Consider the following 16805-nt stretch of genomic DNA (forward strand, 5'->3'; position numbering starts at 1 on the left):
TGGTTTTGCACTGGACCCTGTTGGTAGCTTCTGTGTAGTGAGTCGTGACCCCATGTGTTGTTCCTGATGTCTTAAAACCCTTGGCTGGTGTCACAGTGTGCTCTTGCTGCCTAGGTCTAAAACCTCAGCCTTAGAAGCTTTTCAAGGATTTTTGCCTGGAGAACCGACAGAACCGGGACCAATCTGTTAAGCTAATCTGCCAAGGGTGGTTTGCCGGTGGGCCTGACGTTTCTGCAGCTTCCGCTATGTTCTTCTCAGCATCAGCAAATCTGACTCAGCAGACCCAACACTGACTGGCATTTGATGACGTCAAACCCTCACCGGATGCTGCTTTGCCCTGCTGAAGGACTCCCATTTCCAGAAAACAGACCAAGTTCAAAGATTAAAATCTTTTCTGGACCTGATGGTAAGCAGCATCTGAACTATGTTGATGGCTTCCTGTGCACGAACTCTGGACCTTACCGGTTGAAAGATTTTCCTGCCTTTGTCAACAACTCCACAAAAAGCTCGTCTTTCAGCACCCTGTTGTCAGTAGCCCTGTCTTTGGATACAGCAGCTTCTGCACCTATTGAGGATTCTACATTATCAGAAATGTTCTATGCCTGAAGGTAACTCCTTGACCAGAACCAACTTTGTCCTGTACCTGACCTGTGCTCTATCTGGTAGCCTTAAAACGTATCTTCACCCCAGTATAGCGTGACTAGTTACCTATGAGTGTCACTTTGACATTTTTTGTACTATTTTTATTTTAGAACTTTATAAATGTACATCTTCAGCTATCCTTATTGGATTTTTGTCTTTGTTTACCATTTTGGTTGTTAAAAGTTCTCTAATTTATAAACTAGAGTATACTTTTATTGTATTGTGTTTTTGACTTTTTACCTGTTTTGGTACTTCTAAATGCTGCTACCAGAACCACAATATTTTTGCATTTTCATATTCTTTGCTACAACGTTTTTGACATCAAAATATTTTTGACACAATATTTGTGACCTACCATTTTTTGTTAACATTTTGTTGGAAAACCCTGCTAGACATGGCAGATTCCACCCTGCATGTCTGTGTAGTGCCATGCATATCATATTGCCACAGACCTCCACCACTATTATACAAGGGGTTAATGCCGTCAAAACAAGGATGCCTACCATAGGTCAGGAATTGCCATCATTGATCCAGGCATACCATTAAGCCGAGATGACCACCATTTCGCTATGGTTGCCCACTATATGTAAAGATTTACTACCACATTGCATGGGGTGGCATCTTACCAGGTAAATGCACTATTGTCACTTGGATACCCACACTAGACTAAGATTTACAGCCGTTGTAAGGGGATCAACATTACAACAGGTGTGGAGCTACTGTGTAATGAATATCCAAAAAATTACCTGAATTATGCCAGTGTCGGGTATGCCCCCTCACACACAACATACCCCTTCTTCCGTCCTTTCTTCACCATGCACTACAACTGCTTTCTGTCTTCTCCACTTTCTCCGAACCTTGTACCCTTCAGTACTCTGATTAAACTTTTTGGGGCGTCATGTGTGGTAGGCGTTACATATGCTGATGCCTTTTCCTGCTCTTGTAATGACAGTTTAAAAAATAGTATATGTACCATATTTCTGTTATACGAGCTAGGACCCTAGTGGTTCTTGGGCGGACTCTAGACAGGAACTGTGTGCTGGGAAGTGCTAGGGTGTGGTTAATTGTAAAATATGATGGAATGTGCAGTATGTGCGTGTATGCTGACGAATAAAGGGGCCTATTAGGATGGCGGATGGACCTGCGTCTGTCCGCCACCCCAGAGGTGGAGGGACCGTCCGCAGGGGCAGGGCCGGTCCCTCCATGCGAATTAGGATGTGACTGCCACCCTGGCGGTCACATCCTGTATTTTTAACATTGCGGCGGGTGCTGCTTGAAGCAGCACCCGCCGCAATGTTAAAACTGCATGCAGTGCATTTGCATGCACAAAGCGGCAGGCACCGCGCTGTGCCTGCCGCTATGTGCAAGCAAATGCAGGGGGGTACCATAGGTACCCCCCATGTGCACCCCTACCCCCTCTTTCACCCTGGGGGCCCGCAACGGGCTCCCAAAGAAAAGACCGTATGCCTTTTCGTGGCGGCATTGCCACCGCGGAAAGGCATGTCCTTAGGCTAATCCTAATATGGCTGGTGGTGTCTGATAGACACCGCCACCATATTAGAGCTTTTCCGCCGTGGTCTGAAGGCGACCGCGGCGGAAAAGCGGCGGACGGTCTCCCCATCCGCCGATGACCCCCCAGCCATCCTAATCTGGCGGGGGGTCTTTACAAACACCGCAGCGGTGAATCCGCATCCTCCGGGCCGGCGGTGGCTTCCGCCGGCCCGGAGGATGCGGATTCACCACAATCATAATCGGCCCCTTAATCTGCATGCTCCAGGGCTGGGGAGGAGGGTGCTACAGTATACATGCCACAGCCGTTGCAAAGGCTGTTCTTTTAAATATGAAGTATTGGTAAACAGCATTTACAACAAGGATTTTACCTCGTTGTGCCTTTACCACACATTTTTTAGCACACATATTTTTACCAGGAATATGCATTTAGAACATATTCCAATACCACGTATTTAAGGTAAGTTGGGGGGGTCGAGGGTCTCCCCCACAAATACATTGTTTTTAAATATAAAAACAATGTGTGGTATTGGCATGCGCTTTAAATGCATATTTGCAGTAAAAACATGAGCGCTAAAAAATGCATGTCAAAGGCATGCAAAGTAATTGCCTGCGTTGTACCGTCGTACAACTGAAGTTTTTATATGCATTTATAAGACGCATAGTAGACCCTAAATCTGAGTAACAGAAAACATTAAGGTTAGGTGGCAGCTGTTACAGGAAGGTAGTGATTATTACAGGGATAGCCGGAAAAACACAGCATTAATAGTGGTGATGGGTGGTGAAAGGATAGGCAGCGCAACAGAGACACGCACATGGTGTCATTGGGTGGGGACATTGAGGGAGACCCGTGTGAGTGTGTTACATGTTAGTGAGTGAGACGCTTCCACATCTGAATAAATGATGACATGGACACAGGAAATGACAGGTTAGAGTAGTACTCAAACTATTTAAAAAGCATGCTTCGGGATATTTGAAGGAAAATGCTAATGGACCATCGTGAAATGCCAAGTGGCTGTACGCGATGAACGGCAACATCGATAACAATATGGCGCAACATTGTGCAGAAAGTACAGCCATTCTCGAGCAGATCAGGATGCTTGGTTGCTGCTCTCCAAGGATGGTCCCTTCTGGGTGAGTACAGTCAGAACCTTTTTATTCAATGCCCTCTTGCCATATTCCATACTCTGAATGCAAAAAAAGACTATGCCTCAGCTGACGCGTTCCTGACCTGGCCAGGCACACCATCCAATCCCAAAATCTTCACAACTGTTTTCAAGAACACGGGACACTTCGTCAGTCAAAGGTGTGAGACTGTAAATGCTTGTAGTCCCATGGGGCACCCAGCTGTCACAAAGAGATCTGTGATCTGAGGGATTGCTTTCCTCTCTGAAATATTACATTGTACATTGCATCAGGTCCTGTGTAGGGTTGCCAAATTACTTAGGGCCCCATGCATCAAACTAAAAACCGGTCGCAAATGGGCAGATTCTTAGAATCTGCCCCTTTGCACCGGTATTTTTGCATTTGGGATGCATCATCCCAAGGGCATAACTCGCAAATTGTGATTGCATTTAAGGAATCGCAAATTGCGATTCCTTAAATGCAATACTAGAAACAATATAAAATAGCGATTTTGCTATTAGGGGTGTCAAATTACCAGGGAAAAAAAACTGGTCGGTAATTTGCAAAAACATTGAAAAATGCACTAAAGTGCATTTTTCAAAGTTACATATTAGACACACAAAGGGCATGTGTGTGCGCAACATGGGTGCACAATACAATTTCAGGTGCGCAACAGGGTGTCCCCTTTGCATCCTTGAAATTGCCTTCGCAATTTGTGAGTACCTATTCGGTACTCGCAAATTGCACATGCAATTCCCATTCATTCCTATTAGCCTGTAGGCCCATAGGAACGAATGGGAAGCCATTCCTTAATTGCGACTCGCAATTTACGAGTCGCAATTAAGGAATGTTGAGGAATCGCTATTTTTATAACGATTCCTACATGTATAGGTTTTTGCGATTCCTTAATTGCGATTCCTTAATAATCGTAATTCAGGAATCGCAAAAGCCTTACTTGATGCATGTGCCAGTATATGTTGCCGGGTCACCATGAATTTGTGCCAGGCCTTTTCTGTTACAAAATCATTGTTATTAAGTTTAAGTCCAGTTTTAAAAGGAAAAACTCATGCAGCATTCTCAGAAAAAATGAAAATACACAAATGTCAACGTGTTGACAAACGTCATGAAGATCCTACCTCCGTATTGAAGGATGAATGACTAATATATGTAATACGATTGATAACTCTGCTATCTGTGGTTTGAGACGTGTGTAGTCGTTGAGTTTGCTATGCTGTTGGGGACCTGTAAAAAGTGTTGTCTCTTCCGTCTGAGATCTGTGCTTTAGTAACCAGGTGGATAGCTCTCTGAAAGGTATCAGTTTTAAGAATAACCCTGCTTTCTGAATAGTAGGGCTGTGACGTATGTGCCACACTGTGGGTTAACTGTGATGCCTAAGATGTGAGGCTCTAATATTTGGGGCAGCTATTTTGATAACTGTGCTTTCCAAGACATTAAACTGTGTACTCTGTTGCACACTAGAGATTGCTCTGTTGTCTGAAGTGAGACACTGGACAAAGTGCCTGCTTTAACAATTGCTGACCTTCATAAGAATTTGATTGCCATATGTACCTCTGCCGGACAGCCAGTCCTGTCACCATCTCCCACATGGCAACATGGGCAAGTACCTCAGCCCATGGAAATGAGGCAGCAAGTCAACATGGGCAAGTACCTCAGGCCATGGAAATGAGGCAGCAAGTCAACATGGGCAAGTACCTCAGGCCATAGAAATGGGGCAGCAAGTCAACATGGGCAAGTACCTCAGGCCATAGAAATGGGGCAGCAAGTCAACATGGGCAAGTACCTCAGGCCATAGATATGGGGCAGCAAGTCAACATGGGCAAGTACCTCAGGCCATAGAAATGGGGCTGCAAGTCAACATGGGCAAGTACCTCAGGCCATAGAAATGGGGCAGCAAGTCAACATGGGCAAGTACCTCAGGCCATAGAAATGGGGCTGCAAGTCAACATGGGCAGGTACCTCAGGCCATAGAAATGGGCAGCAAGAGTTTATGATTCTTCTTTTTTGAGGCCATATTAACATGGGGGCTGGTAGGATGGATTGCCCTCGTGTTTATTTTATTCATTTATTTTGTTTTTATAGTTTTTATATAGGCAAACTTGGCACAAGAGCATTAGAGGGCCATCCATGAGCACCAGATCACAGTACACAAGGTCAGATCCATGTTTTTCCTTTTTTTTAGGCACGAGGAGATTACGTCATTTGTCCAGAATCACAGGATGTAGAGCCAGTTTGGGCCAATACATCCAATCAACCAGATGTCGAGTGGTCCGCTGATCTAAATCCGAGGGCCTCTTTATCACTGCTCACCGCAACCCTGCAGTTAACCATACTGTGGGGACCCTTTAATTCTGTGGGGGCAGAATTAACCCTCAGACACCACTACATAATGAGGAATTACCAAGGGAAACTGTAATTCTGGGTCTGTTTCCCCCGGTAATAGAAATATCCCTTTTCCTCCTTAATATTTGAGAATCGTGACAGTTGCTTCAGGAAACTTGACTTGAACAAAGGATGCCTTATGCTGAGCTCAAAACATGGACTTTCCTTCAGGGAAATGCCAGGGCTTCTTTGCACCACATTTATGCAAAATAGTGCATTAATAGGCTATAATATTAATCAATGTTTCTTTCTCCAATGTTTGTAATGGAAGTCCATTTAGCAAAAAATCACTCTATTTTAAATCATTGGTGATGTACAATAATTAAAACAAAACTATAGAGCGCACTAGTTGGGAGCACACATGTATTGGCTGGACATATATATATATTTTCATATTACAGGCACCTAGCTACATTGAGTTAGACAACTGGAAGACTGTACTTACATTTTTTGTTGTCGATCGCATGATATAGTCAGAGGGAGTTGGTCAATATTGGACTTGTTGATAGCCAATGCGAAGTTAGTGAAAATAAGCTTAAAAGCTTGTAGCCATTGGTCCATATTCTTCAAACTCCAGTCACTGTTGAGGACTTCCAACGTGTTGGTAACAAGTGCATGCTGAGTCTGGAGACTGAGCTGTGTTAGTGCAGATGTCTCATTACATGAAGATGTATTTGACGAAGACTCCACGTTCTTAAGAGGAGAGAAAGTACAAATTATTACTAAGCAGTATGACAGCAATGAAATCTCATTCCTTCCAGGTGCCCAGGCTAGTTTACTGCTCAAAATGAATGTATGTATTTACAGTTCCATGTACTCATCACTTTTCATATAGCGCTAAGACATCGCCTTGCAGAACACTTTGTTACAGATATCATTTTATCTAACGTTAAATACAAACATTTATACTCCTGGAGACCAATTCACTAAGATAAATGTACATTTGCATATTTTCTAACATGTATATTTACTACCACTCCAAAGTGTAACCCTACATTTCTTTTTGCTATTCACCATTTCCAAGTGTAGATTTATACCACTGTGTAGACTTATAAGTTCCTGTCTCTTCCGATCGGGGAATGGAGCCTCCTACAACAGGTTTCAGGAGTGTAAACTTACTACTAATATCGTTATACAACTCCAAGTAGGTAAGACCTCTGCCACCATGAAGGGGATTTTGGTCTGGGAAAGTATAGGGAAAATTATTATTCTTAAACAAGTTATTAATTTATTTTATTATACTATATAACTGTAAATTAATGTAAAGTATTTATTATTAACAAAGATCTAATAAAATTAAGTGTTGGGGCACATTAGCACTTCAAATAAATGCGTATTAAACATTTAATTTAAATATAATAATTTAATTCATAATTAATGGTAGAGCGCCAATTAAAAAAAATCTCCACCCTCATTCATAGTTTTTTTTATTTAGTGTGTTGTAAACTTTTTGAAAAGTTATGTGTTTAATAATTAAAGTTGTTTATAATTTAATAAAAGTAAAATGGACTTTTTAAATTAAGTTTCCTAATACATTTTAAAATATACACACACTAACACACACGCACACACAAGCACATGTTCCCCACCACAGCAGTTTTTTATCGAAGTGCATTGCTGTACCTGTAAGTGGCCAAGTGTAGTAAATTTAGTTACAAGTTATGTGTTTGATAATTAAAAAATATTTTTTTAAAGTAATTCATTTTTTTAATTACATTTATTATTACATTTTTAAATACACACGCACAACCACATACTAGATGTGTTATTGTATTTCCCTCCTTCTGCTATTTTCCTTGGGAGTGCATTGCTGTACCTGGTAGTGGAAATGTGTGGGGCTTGACTTATATCAGGTTTGTTTTGACACCTTCAAGACTACAGTAACTTTAGAAATGTAGTTTGTGAATAACAATAGTCTTACCTTTTTGTGGGTGTGTGTTTCAATTAGCATGTTCCTTCCTAAACCCCTCCTAAAATGTATCTAAACCCCTCCTACTTAGTAGGATTCTTTTCCCATTTTTCAGCCACAACCCCCCTTATCCCTCCCACATTTCATTTAAACCTGATACCTAGGTGTGCTGAGTTCTAAGCCACCATTGAAAAGACTCTGGACAGAAAACAAAGGCAATGCGAAGGACTCTGGCTGCAGATTTCTGAATAACATTGTGTAGTATGTCAGTAGTATATAGTACAGTCGTGAGGATACTGGGAGTGTGGGTCTGCGGGAGGAGGGTGGATGGGAGGCGGAGTATGGAGGATGGTTATATGTGACATGCCTGTTATGTTTATGCATTTTACAAAAGCAAATAATTTTTTTTTTTTTAAACAACATTGTGTATTGTATTGTATTGTGGCATACTTATATAGCGCAACCTGTCACCACCAAGGGCATCCTGGCGCTTTGACCCGTACTCAATGAAAACAGTAGCTCAGCCTATCCTGGGAAAAAGATGAGTTTTTAGAGCCTTTCTAAAAGATAAAAGATCTCCAAGGCTTCTCAAGGATATAGGCAGAGAGTTCCAGAGTTTGGCTGCCGCTACTCTGAAAGAGCGGCCCCCCATCCTCACTCTCTGGAATCGTGGGACTACCAGTAGCCTGGAAGACGAGGAGCGTAAAGCTCTAGATGGACAATACCAGGCAAACATTCGCCGCAAAGGAATGGGGCCCATAGTATGTGAGAACTGCAGTACTCATTTCCATTCTACAAAATGCAGTTTATAAATTGGTCCATTGCTGCATATATTTCATTTGGATCATATGATGCAGTCCTGGGACATTCAATTTTCTAAGTGGTCCCCAAATGCCTGTTAAATGACAGGGTTCTGGTAGGAAGATCATGTAAAGAGAGACATACAGTATGTTGTGGATCTGGCCAGGATGTGAGATCAGTCTTTTGTTTGACTTCCTTTCTACAGTCAATGTGTCAGGGTTTGAGACAAGTTAGAAGCTAAGCCAGATTAGATATTGAAGTTGACAGGTAGTTGAAGAAACGAGGAAAGTACGTTAGATTACATTGGCCATGCATAGTGGACTGTTGCCATTTTATTTTACTTTGAGGAATTAAACTACCATGTTGTGGGTTTATTCCTGCAAATAAAATAAAAAAAGAATGGCTATGATAAGCTCCGAGTTTTCTCCCAGCATGTGGGGAGTGTTTTGAGGATTTGTCTGTTTGGAACCACCAGACTTTCCCTGGTCGTACCCTAGCTGAAAATATATACAGCAGATAGGCCATCGTAAATAGGACAGACATTCTAATATATATTGACTAATGGAACTGTGGCGGATGGGCTTCTGGTCCAAGGTTTCTTTCGGTGAAGGCCTCTGAGGTTCCAGGAGCAGAAACATGGTGTTTCGCACCGCCCTGAAGAGGCTGAACTACGGGTTTGGTGGACAAGGCATTTGCCAATATTTGGCCAATGCTTTGCATTCACCAAACTCTATATGATCCATGAATCTGGTTATAAGTTTGTCTTCTGTTAGATATATATTGGTTGTTGCGTAACATGGGCTGTTCACTATTCCTAATAAAATGGTCGCTTCAACACAAGGAGTGGTTTTTGTTTTACTGTCACTTTTGGCTTGTGTGTGTTTCAGACGCTAGGTCCTTAATTACAAGGGTCTTGCATCCGTGCCCTTGACACCTGGGTGATCTATAAATGATTGTATATGTTTAAGGATGACAAATATCCTAAATGTCGTTCCAAAATATTGACCACTGCCACAAGTATAGATCCTTTTACATCGCCTGTCTAAAGACGATTCCTTTTTTTTTCTTTAAACTGCAAATAGAAACAAAAAGAATGACAAGCCAGTACCTAGCGAACAATCATGGTAAATTCGCCTTTCTGAAGGAATAATGCTGCAGACTTAAAACAGATGAGCAGCTACATCATCAAAGAGGAATTTCACACTGACACAGCAAAATCCTAGAATACATTGTAGTGATAAGTATTTCCGCTATGTGGAGAACAGACCACAAATAGTGGCCTATCATTTGTTTCTCAAATCTTTTGTTGTTTTACCTAATGTTTCCCTTAGAGCTTTATGTTTAAGACTTTTCTGTCAGGTAGGATACATATTTATTATATAGTTTTTCTTTTCAGCTCTCTTGAAATAGCCATTCAAGGCCTTTATTGAAAATAGTTTATGTGTATATGTCAGAAGGGTGCGCCCAGTGGGATTTCTTTAGGGTTACAACATGCATTTAATAGGTTTTTTTTCTTTTATCAATAGTGCTTATTTTGTGTTTGTTGACCAATGAGCATAGAAGTGACCTGCAATTACTGGACTTTATTTTGCTAAAGGTCAGTTCAAAGGTATTCTCGCTTCCTCCCCCACTTTTCATTGGGTTCAGTACAGAATAGAAAAACATGCGTGACTCCATGGCTGCAGATTCACATATCCCCGGTATAGTGCAGAACTATGGCACCGGGTCTCTGTTGTGAATATACTTATCCTTATTTTTGAATTGCAATAAATGTGCACAATCCATTGTATTTATTAATCCACTTTGAGTACTGTTCGTAAATACCCTGTTATCCTCTTGGTCCTTTCCCTGCGCCTAGTCCTCACGTCCCCCGTGACAGTTAGTACATTCAGAAGTTTTGTCTGTTGAACTGTCAATGCAAGCGTGTCATTAGCTGTGGCTCTGAGATTGTGACATACTGCTTAATAAACCATAATCTACTCTTTTTCTAAGGAGTCTCTGAACTTATTTACTATAGACTCCACAGAGAGTGACTGGAGTTAGAGCTGATCTGCTATATCTATTGATACGCGAGGCTGTATGAACCTTCATTGGTGCAACCAGGCCACGTTTCACACTGTGTCTCATTTCTATGCACACTTCAGCCCATATGACAAGAAGCACAGAGGGACTTCCACAGCTTTGAGCACTTCTTGCATCTAGAGGGGTCATATATTGCACCCACCAACCATCTAAATTATGGAACAGCTGGTTTTGTTTTTTGGGCGGACTTTTTATAGCGAGAAATTGACCCGGTATTGGGTATCAGAGCACTTTAAATAGCACCAGTTGCGTTACATGAGGACACATTCATTTTATGTTAGGCACGAGGAGATTAAGTGATTTGCCCAGAATCACAGGATGTTCAGCATCATTGCCGAGACTCAAACCCGGATCCCCAGATTCGAGGTCGATCGTCCTAACCGTTAGGTAAACTCCTCTCCCCAATTCAATTCAATTGAGTTGTGGTCTTGGTGGCTCAGAGAACAAGCTTTATCCATTCAATGTTTAAGCTCTCATGACAGAGAAGGAAACATTGCCTACCTTGTTCTCCATCAAGAGCATTTTCATTAAGGGTCACATGTACGAAGCCTTTTTGCGGTCGGAAACGGCCCAATCAGCCACTTCTACCTTGCTTTTACATATATATAAAACACAAACTGCAATTCAGTAACATGTTACTGAATCGCAATTTATGCTTGTGATTCGGTATTTGCAAGAGGCGTGTTTAGGGCGTCCCTTCCAAATACCGAATCTGAATATGAATGTTTTGCTACTAAATTTCAGTCACATTCATATTTTACCAACACCTTGAAGGAGGTGGTAATCCTTTCTCAAATGGGAAGGGGCCCCCCTGAGAACCTGTTGTCCTTCAAGAAAGGAAAACAAATATTTTGTAAGAGCAGGCAGTGGTCCCATGGACCGCCACAACTCTCACTTAATTATTCTGCAAAGTTACATTTTTTTTCTTTTTAAATGCATCCAATTTTCCTTTAAGGAAAACGAGCTGCATTTTTTTTTTTAAAAAAAAGGTTGCTTAATTAAAAAGCAATCACAAACATGGTGGCCTACTGACCTCAGCAGGCCACCATCCATGTGATGGCTGCGATTCTTAATAGGTCGCAAATTGTGACATAACTGATTAATATGCATGATGTAGGTCTATTTACGACCCACTCTGAATCGCCAATCAATCAATCAAATAGTGCTTGTATAGCGCGGCTAACCACCCCAGTCTCTATCCAGGTGCTGTGCTGCAGGTATCAGTCAAAAAGCCAAGTCTTGAGTTGCTTCCTGAAGTGGGTCAGTGAGGGTGCGGTACGGAGGGTGGGAAGGGTGTCCCAGTCTTTGGCAGCAAGTTAGAAGAAAGAGCATCCTCTGCAGCGGCGGATATGTTGAATCTGCACGAGGGCAAGGTGTGCGGAGCAGAGATTCATGGTTGGTTGGTGGAAGTGCAGGCGGTGGTTCATGTAGACCGGTCCTAGGCCTTGGAGGGCTTTGTTGAGTTTCATAGACTAGGAATAACACTTTCCTAATTGCGATTCGGGAAGAATTGCAATTAGGAAATCAGTATTCCTAATGTTAGTCCATCTGGCTCTGAATGCATAAACGCCACTTACCTCATCAGCATAGCCAGGAGAGAATATATTGAAATATGAATATGCATCTCATCTATGCTTTGCCTTCAAAATGAACTGATGCTACCAGTCACTGCACTGTAGTCTAGGATGCTGCAGCAGGATCAAAGTCTTAATTTTTGAAGCTTCTATTTACATTTAATCTGTTTTTTTATGTTTCAAAATAATATAACTTTTTCCAGGGATTGAGTTATCATTCTTTCTACATATAGTGGCAGTTTAAAAAAAGGCTAGGAATGCTGTTGTCAGTTTACTAATGTAAAAGTATTGCTTTAAACATAGATTTCTTTTTGATCTACAGGCTTCCTGCATCTCTCACAGAGCAGAAATATTTCAATGTCTGTGAATTTCAATGAATAAATTTGGCTATTGTCAAGCAATTACTCTGAATGGTTGGCACATGTTTGCGATCAGTTTATATAGATAACATTTAGCCCTTATGCATCACGATAAGGACGTCGACTTTAATCATAAGCCTTCAGGAAGTCAGATGCCTTTGCCAGAGGCCGTTATAGGTTGTTTGATAATAACTCTAAGGGAGTTGTATTTTCCCCAACGGCTGGTTTGTGGAAATGGCAAGATTTTACAAAGCATGGAAAGGTGGAAGTTCTCTCCCTGTACTGCTTCATCTATTTGAAGGGAGATGGTTAGAGCTTTATTGAAAGTAACCAAATATTCTTCATATACATGCATATGGAATTTAAACTTTACACTATATCTGCATTTTTCACAGAAAATCATTCTACAGACCGTACAAGATGAGTCGGTGCTGCTGCGTGGTATTCATATTTAGAAGTAAGATCTTCCATTATGTTAGAGAGTATGCTTACTGACCTCTCATGTGTCTGAATCCTGAGTGGGGATTTCTGGACTAAACTGTGTTGTATCAACAGCTCACTTGATTGCTTAATTTTCTGGAGCTAACTCTTGAGACCAGTGGAGCCAGCGGAGGTTTTCCCCGAACTCGGAGGAGCGCTGCCCAGGCACGGCCCGTGCCGGGCGTTATACTGGGGCAGTGACGTCAGGCAGGGGAGGGTCAGGGTGGGGGATTGTAAAATGTGGGATATGGATCATTAGAGGTAAGTACCGATAAAAATAAATAAAACGAATTTCGTTGCCCACGCTGCATCGCCAAATGCGCTGCCCCCGCCGCCTCCTGTGACGAAAAAATAAAATGGCAATAAAAAGATTTCATTGCAATTGTATTTTTTGCCCGTTGTGCACGTTGCAGTTCCCCCGAGTGAAAAGACATGTTGGATTAGCAGCTGATTGGCAGCATGCAGGACAGGAGCAGTGGCTGGCTTGATGCTCCAAACTGCACATGTCAGTTTAACCGGTTGTCTTACTCCGGCCAAAGTGACATGCGCACTTTAACGCTTGGAGACCAAGCATAGGCCTTCAGGGCCTAAAGGAGAATCCAGCCTATCTGCTCCATCCAATTTAGAACCTTTTAACTGATTAGCTCATGGAAAATGCAACCTTATTTGACTGTTTGCTTGTCTCATTAATGCAAATAGCCAATTTTTAAGACTTTAAGTGGTTCCTACCTGTACATTTGTCAGTGGGTCCTACGTCTCAGGATTTGATCACATCAATTCCAGATTTTGGCCTAAATGTCTCAAGTTGACAAACCCTAAGTTGCAATACTTGTTCATTGTTTGGTGGTACTGTTAAAGTGCAATCCTTTTACAAAGTTTTTTTTAAGTCTGGCTCATCCACTGGTTATATTAGGACTTTTCTTTAACTTTTAAATAATATGGTACTCTTTATTGCTTGAACTTTTGAAGAGTCTGAATAAAATGTGTTCTGATTGGTGCTTATTGAGAGTACTCGGGTTATACTTCATGTTAGATTGATGGAGTGGGACAGAAAGAGTGCTAACTAGAGCTGCAATGGCACTTCTCAGGTTTTTGTTTTTATAGCAGTAAACTCTAATACCAGCATTTGTTGTCACCGTTTGAGTGGTCACTTACTGCTAGCTTTAGGCCCACAGCACTAATGTTCTGTTCTAGTTCTGTGGCTCATCTAATTTCTGTTCTGTATACCTGTGAGTTCACTCTTCCTATTATGCAAATTTTTTAGGTTTATTAAGTTAGGTGCCACTATCAATTCGAAATATCATCCATAAAGGAAAATGCCATTAACATATTTTAGGGCCTGCAGATCACTGCTGTTTTGAGTTACTTGTGCATCCGGAGACCATGGACTTGAATGTGTTGAACATGGTGTCTTAGATCTTTGTGCGTGTCATGCACTTTTGCCACTTGGTGCTTGTTCTGGCTTCTCTGCTTTTTAAAAAACTTTTTAATTACATTTTCTGATGCAGACAGAGCATACGAGCATTAACAACAGCATTTGCAGTTTTTCATCAAGCAGTTAAATTAAATTGCCAGTATGGTGAACAAGTGGGTGTATTGAGTGTTTGGGCGTGTTTTTGTCTTCCCTACGTGGCTTATATGTTCTTGAGTGTTCTGGATCTGTAGTGATGCGATTGAGTGTTAGGATCTCGTCAGAGTAACTGCCGCAATTGTGAATAGTGAGCAAGTGTCGTTTTTAACAAACCAACTAGGGGTATAACTTGGGGGTGGAATCAGGAATGGGGTGCAGGGCTGTGGCATCGAGTGTTCTACAGCAGTCTGGGCCTCACCAGGGGTCGCTCCCTCATCGTAGGGCATGTGGGCTGTTTGCGGGGGAGCGGTTCCCCTCAAGCATTTGTGCATGGGGCGCAGGGGGGTTGTGGAGAGTTGCAGCATCTGGGTGGATGTCGGGGATTCCATGGGTGTCCTATGTGTCTGCTTGAACTCATGCAGGAGAGCTGCCCATTCCATGGAGATGGTGTTACGGTGTGTTCCCAGTGTCTCCTCTAGTCTGATCGCTTCTTCTTCTGCCACGCCCCATTTTATCACCACTACCCTCCACGCTTCTATCAGGAAACCCTTAGGAGTGCACCAGTGCATTGTGATGCTTTGTTTCGCTAAGAGCTGGGCTAGCACTGCGAATCGTGTTTCTATCTTTTTCTTTTTCTGGTGTTTAAATATGCCCAGGGTGCATGCCTCGAATGTGTTGAGGCTTGTCAGGCCAGTGATTGTCTGTATCGGGATGTACATTTTTGACCAGTAGAGCTGCAGTTTGGGGCATGTCCAGAGCATATGCACCAGTGTAGCCCGGGGCTGCTGACAGCGGGGGCATTCAAATTGAGCTGCAGGATAAAAACGCGGAAGCCGCGCAGGTGTGAGATATGCCCGGTGCTCTAGGTCTGTGAGCCATTCTTTGTCATGAAGTGCCCGGCCGAATTCCTCTTCCCATTTTCCTCAGAGCTGCATTAGCGGTGTGGCCGTGAGTGTTATGATGGATTTGTATATCCATGTGATGAGGTGGCACCCTGTGCCTACGTTTAATATCCCATGCAGAGTGGGGTGTATCTTTGGTTGTCCGTTCTGTCAGGTTCCATGTTTTACTACAGTCGGAAATGAGCTGCCTATGCTGGAGGAACTGACTGGGGAGCCTGCTCCCCTCCGTCAGACTGTCAAAGGAGGCCAGTTGACCCTCCGTGAACAGTGATTCTACTTCTGTGAGTGCATATTCTGTCCAGACCTGCACATCCCGGGAGGTGTAATGGCCGCGCCCCTTCGGGAGACCTGCCAGTGGTGGTAGTGGAGAATACAGCGGTGTGGCGTGGCAAAGACGGCTGAGCCTAAGCATGCAGGACCTCGCTACTTTCACCAAGATGGGATGGTCCGGATTCCGTTTAGTGCCAGCAAGAAGAGGTCTATGTATCGTAGGGATTGTCAGGGGTCCCGATTGCATATCCATCTCTTCTATTTGACCCCCGCTGTCCAGCGTGAAAGCCATTGGAGTTGCGCTGTGAGGAAGTAGGCTTCAAAGGATGGGGCGCCTAACCCGCCCTGGTCACGTAGGAGTTGAGTGTCACCAGGGCTACCTTGCGGCGCCCTCTTCTCCAAATCAGTGATACAAGTGAGGAGTTTAATTCCTGATAAAAGGCTTGTGGGGGAATCACCGGGATGTTCGCAAAGTAATAGAGGAGGCAAGGTACCACCATGATCTTTGATAGGGCTACTTTGCCTATGGAGGCTAGAGGCAGTGTGTGTCAGATGGTAATCTGGGCTTTAATGCCTCTTAGGGCTCTGTAGTAGTTAGTCTTGAGGAGATCACTCAGGGTGTGGTACAGGCCGATATCCAGGTATCGGGGGGCATCCCCCTTCCGTGCCAGCCTGACCACCCCTGCCCGTATTTCCTGATGAGGAGCGTACAGGTGGAGGGGGAGATAGTTGACTTTTCCCAGTTCACTTTCAGTCCCGTTGCCCTTCCGAACTCATCCAGCATGGCCCAGAGGGGAGAGAAGTCCATTGTAATGTTCCTGATATAGATAAGGAGGTTGTCCGCGTACAGTGATACACTGTGAGTACGGCCCTGCAGTGGTATCCCACAGTTATCGCCTCCCTCCCTAAGTCTGATTGCGAGTGGTTCCATTGCGAGGGGGGACAATGGACATCCCTGATGCGTCCCGCGAGTCACCTGGAGAGGGGGCGATATGTGCCGGCCTATGCGAACCAGAGTCACGAGGTCAGTGTACAGCAGTTTGAGATGTGCCACAAGGTTGGAGACGTTTCCCACCCGCCGCAAGACTGCAAATAGGTACTGCCATGTGTCAAAGGCCTTCTCGAGGTCCAGCACGAGGCACGCAGCATGTGGAAAGTGGCCTGCAACCCGTCCTGGACATG

The 16805-nt window shown here is 43.2% G+C and overlaps 1 protein-coding gene across 1 annotated transcript in view; it reads right to left on the reverse strand.

Annotated features, from left to right (window-relative positions):
* LOC144783948 (uncharacterized) overlaps positions 1 to 16805 on the reverse strand; it is a 376042-nt gene that overhangs the window by 246074 nt on the left and 113163 nt on the right. The window contains exon 22 of the mRNA XM_078662677.1: positions 6122 to 6369. Coding sequence (XP_078518803.1) covers positions 6122 to 6369 — 248 coding nt within the window. The remainder of the gene's footprint in view (positions 1 to 6121; positions 6370 to 16805) is intronic.

The sequence above is a fragment of the Lissotriton helveticus genome, chromosome 10 (assembly GCF_964261635.1).
Source record: "Lissotriton helveticus chromosome 10, aLisHel1.1, whole genome shotgun sequence".
Lineage (NCBI taxonomy): Eukaryota > Metazoa > Chordata > Amphibia > Caudata > Salamandridae > Lissotriton > Lissotriton helveticus.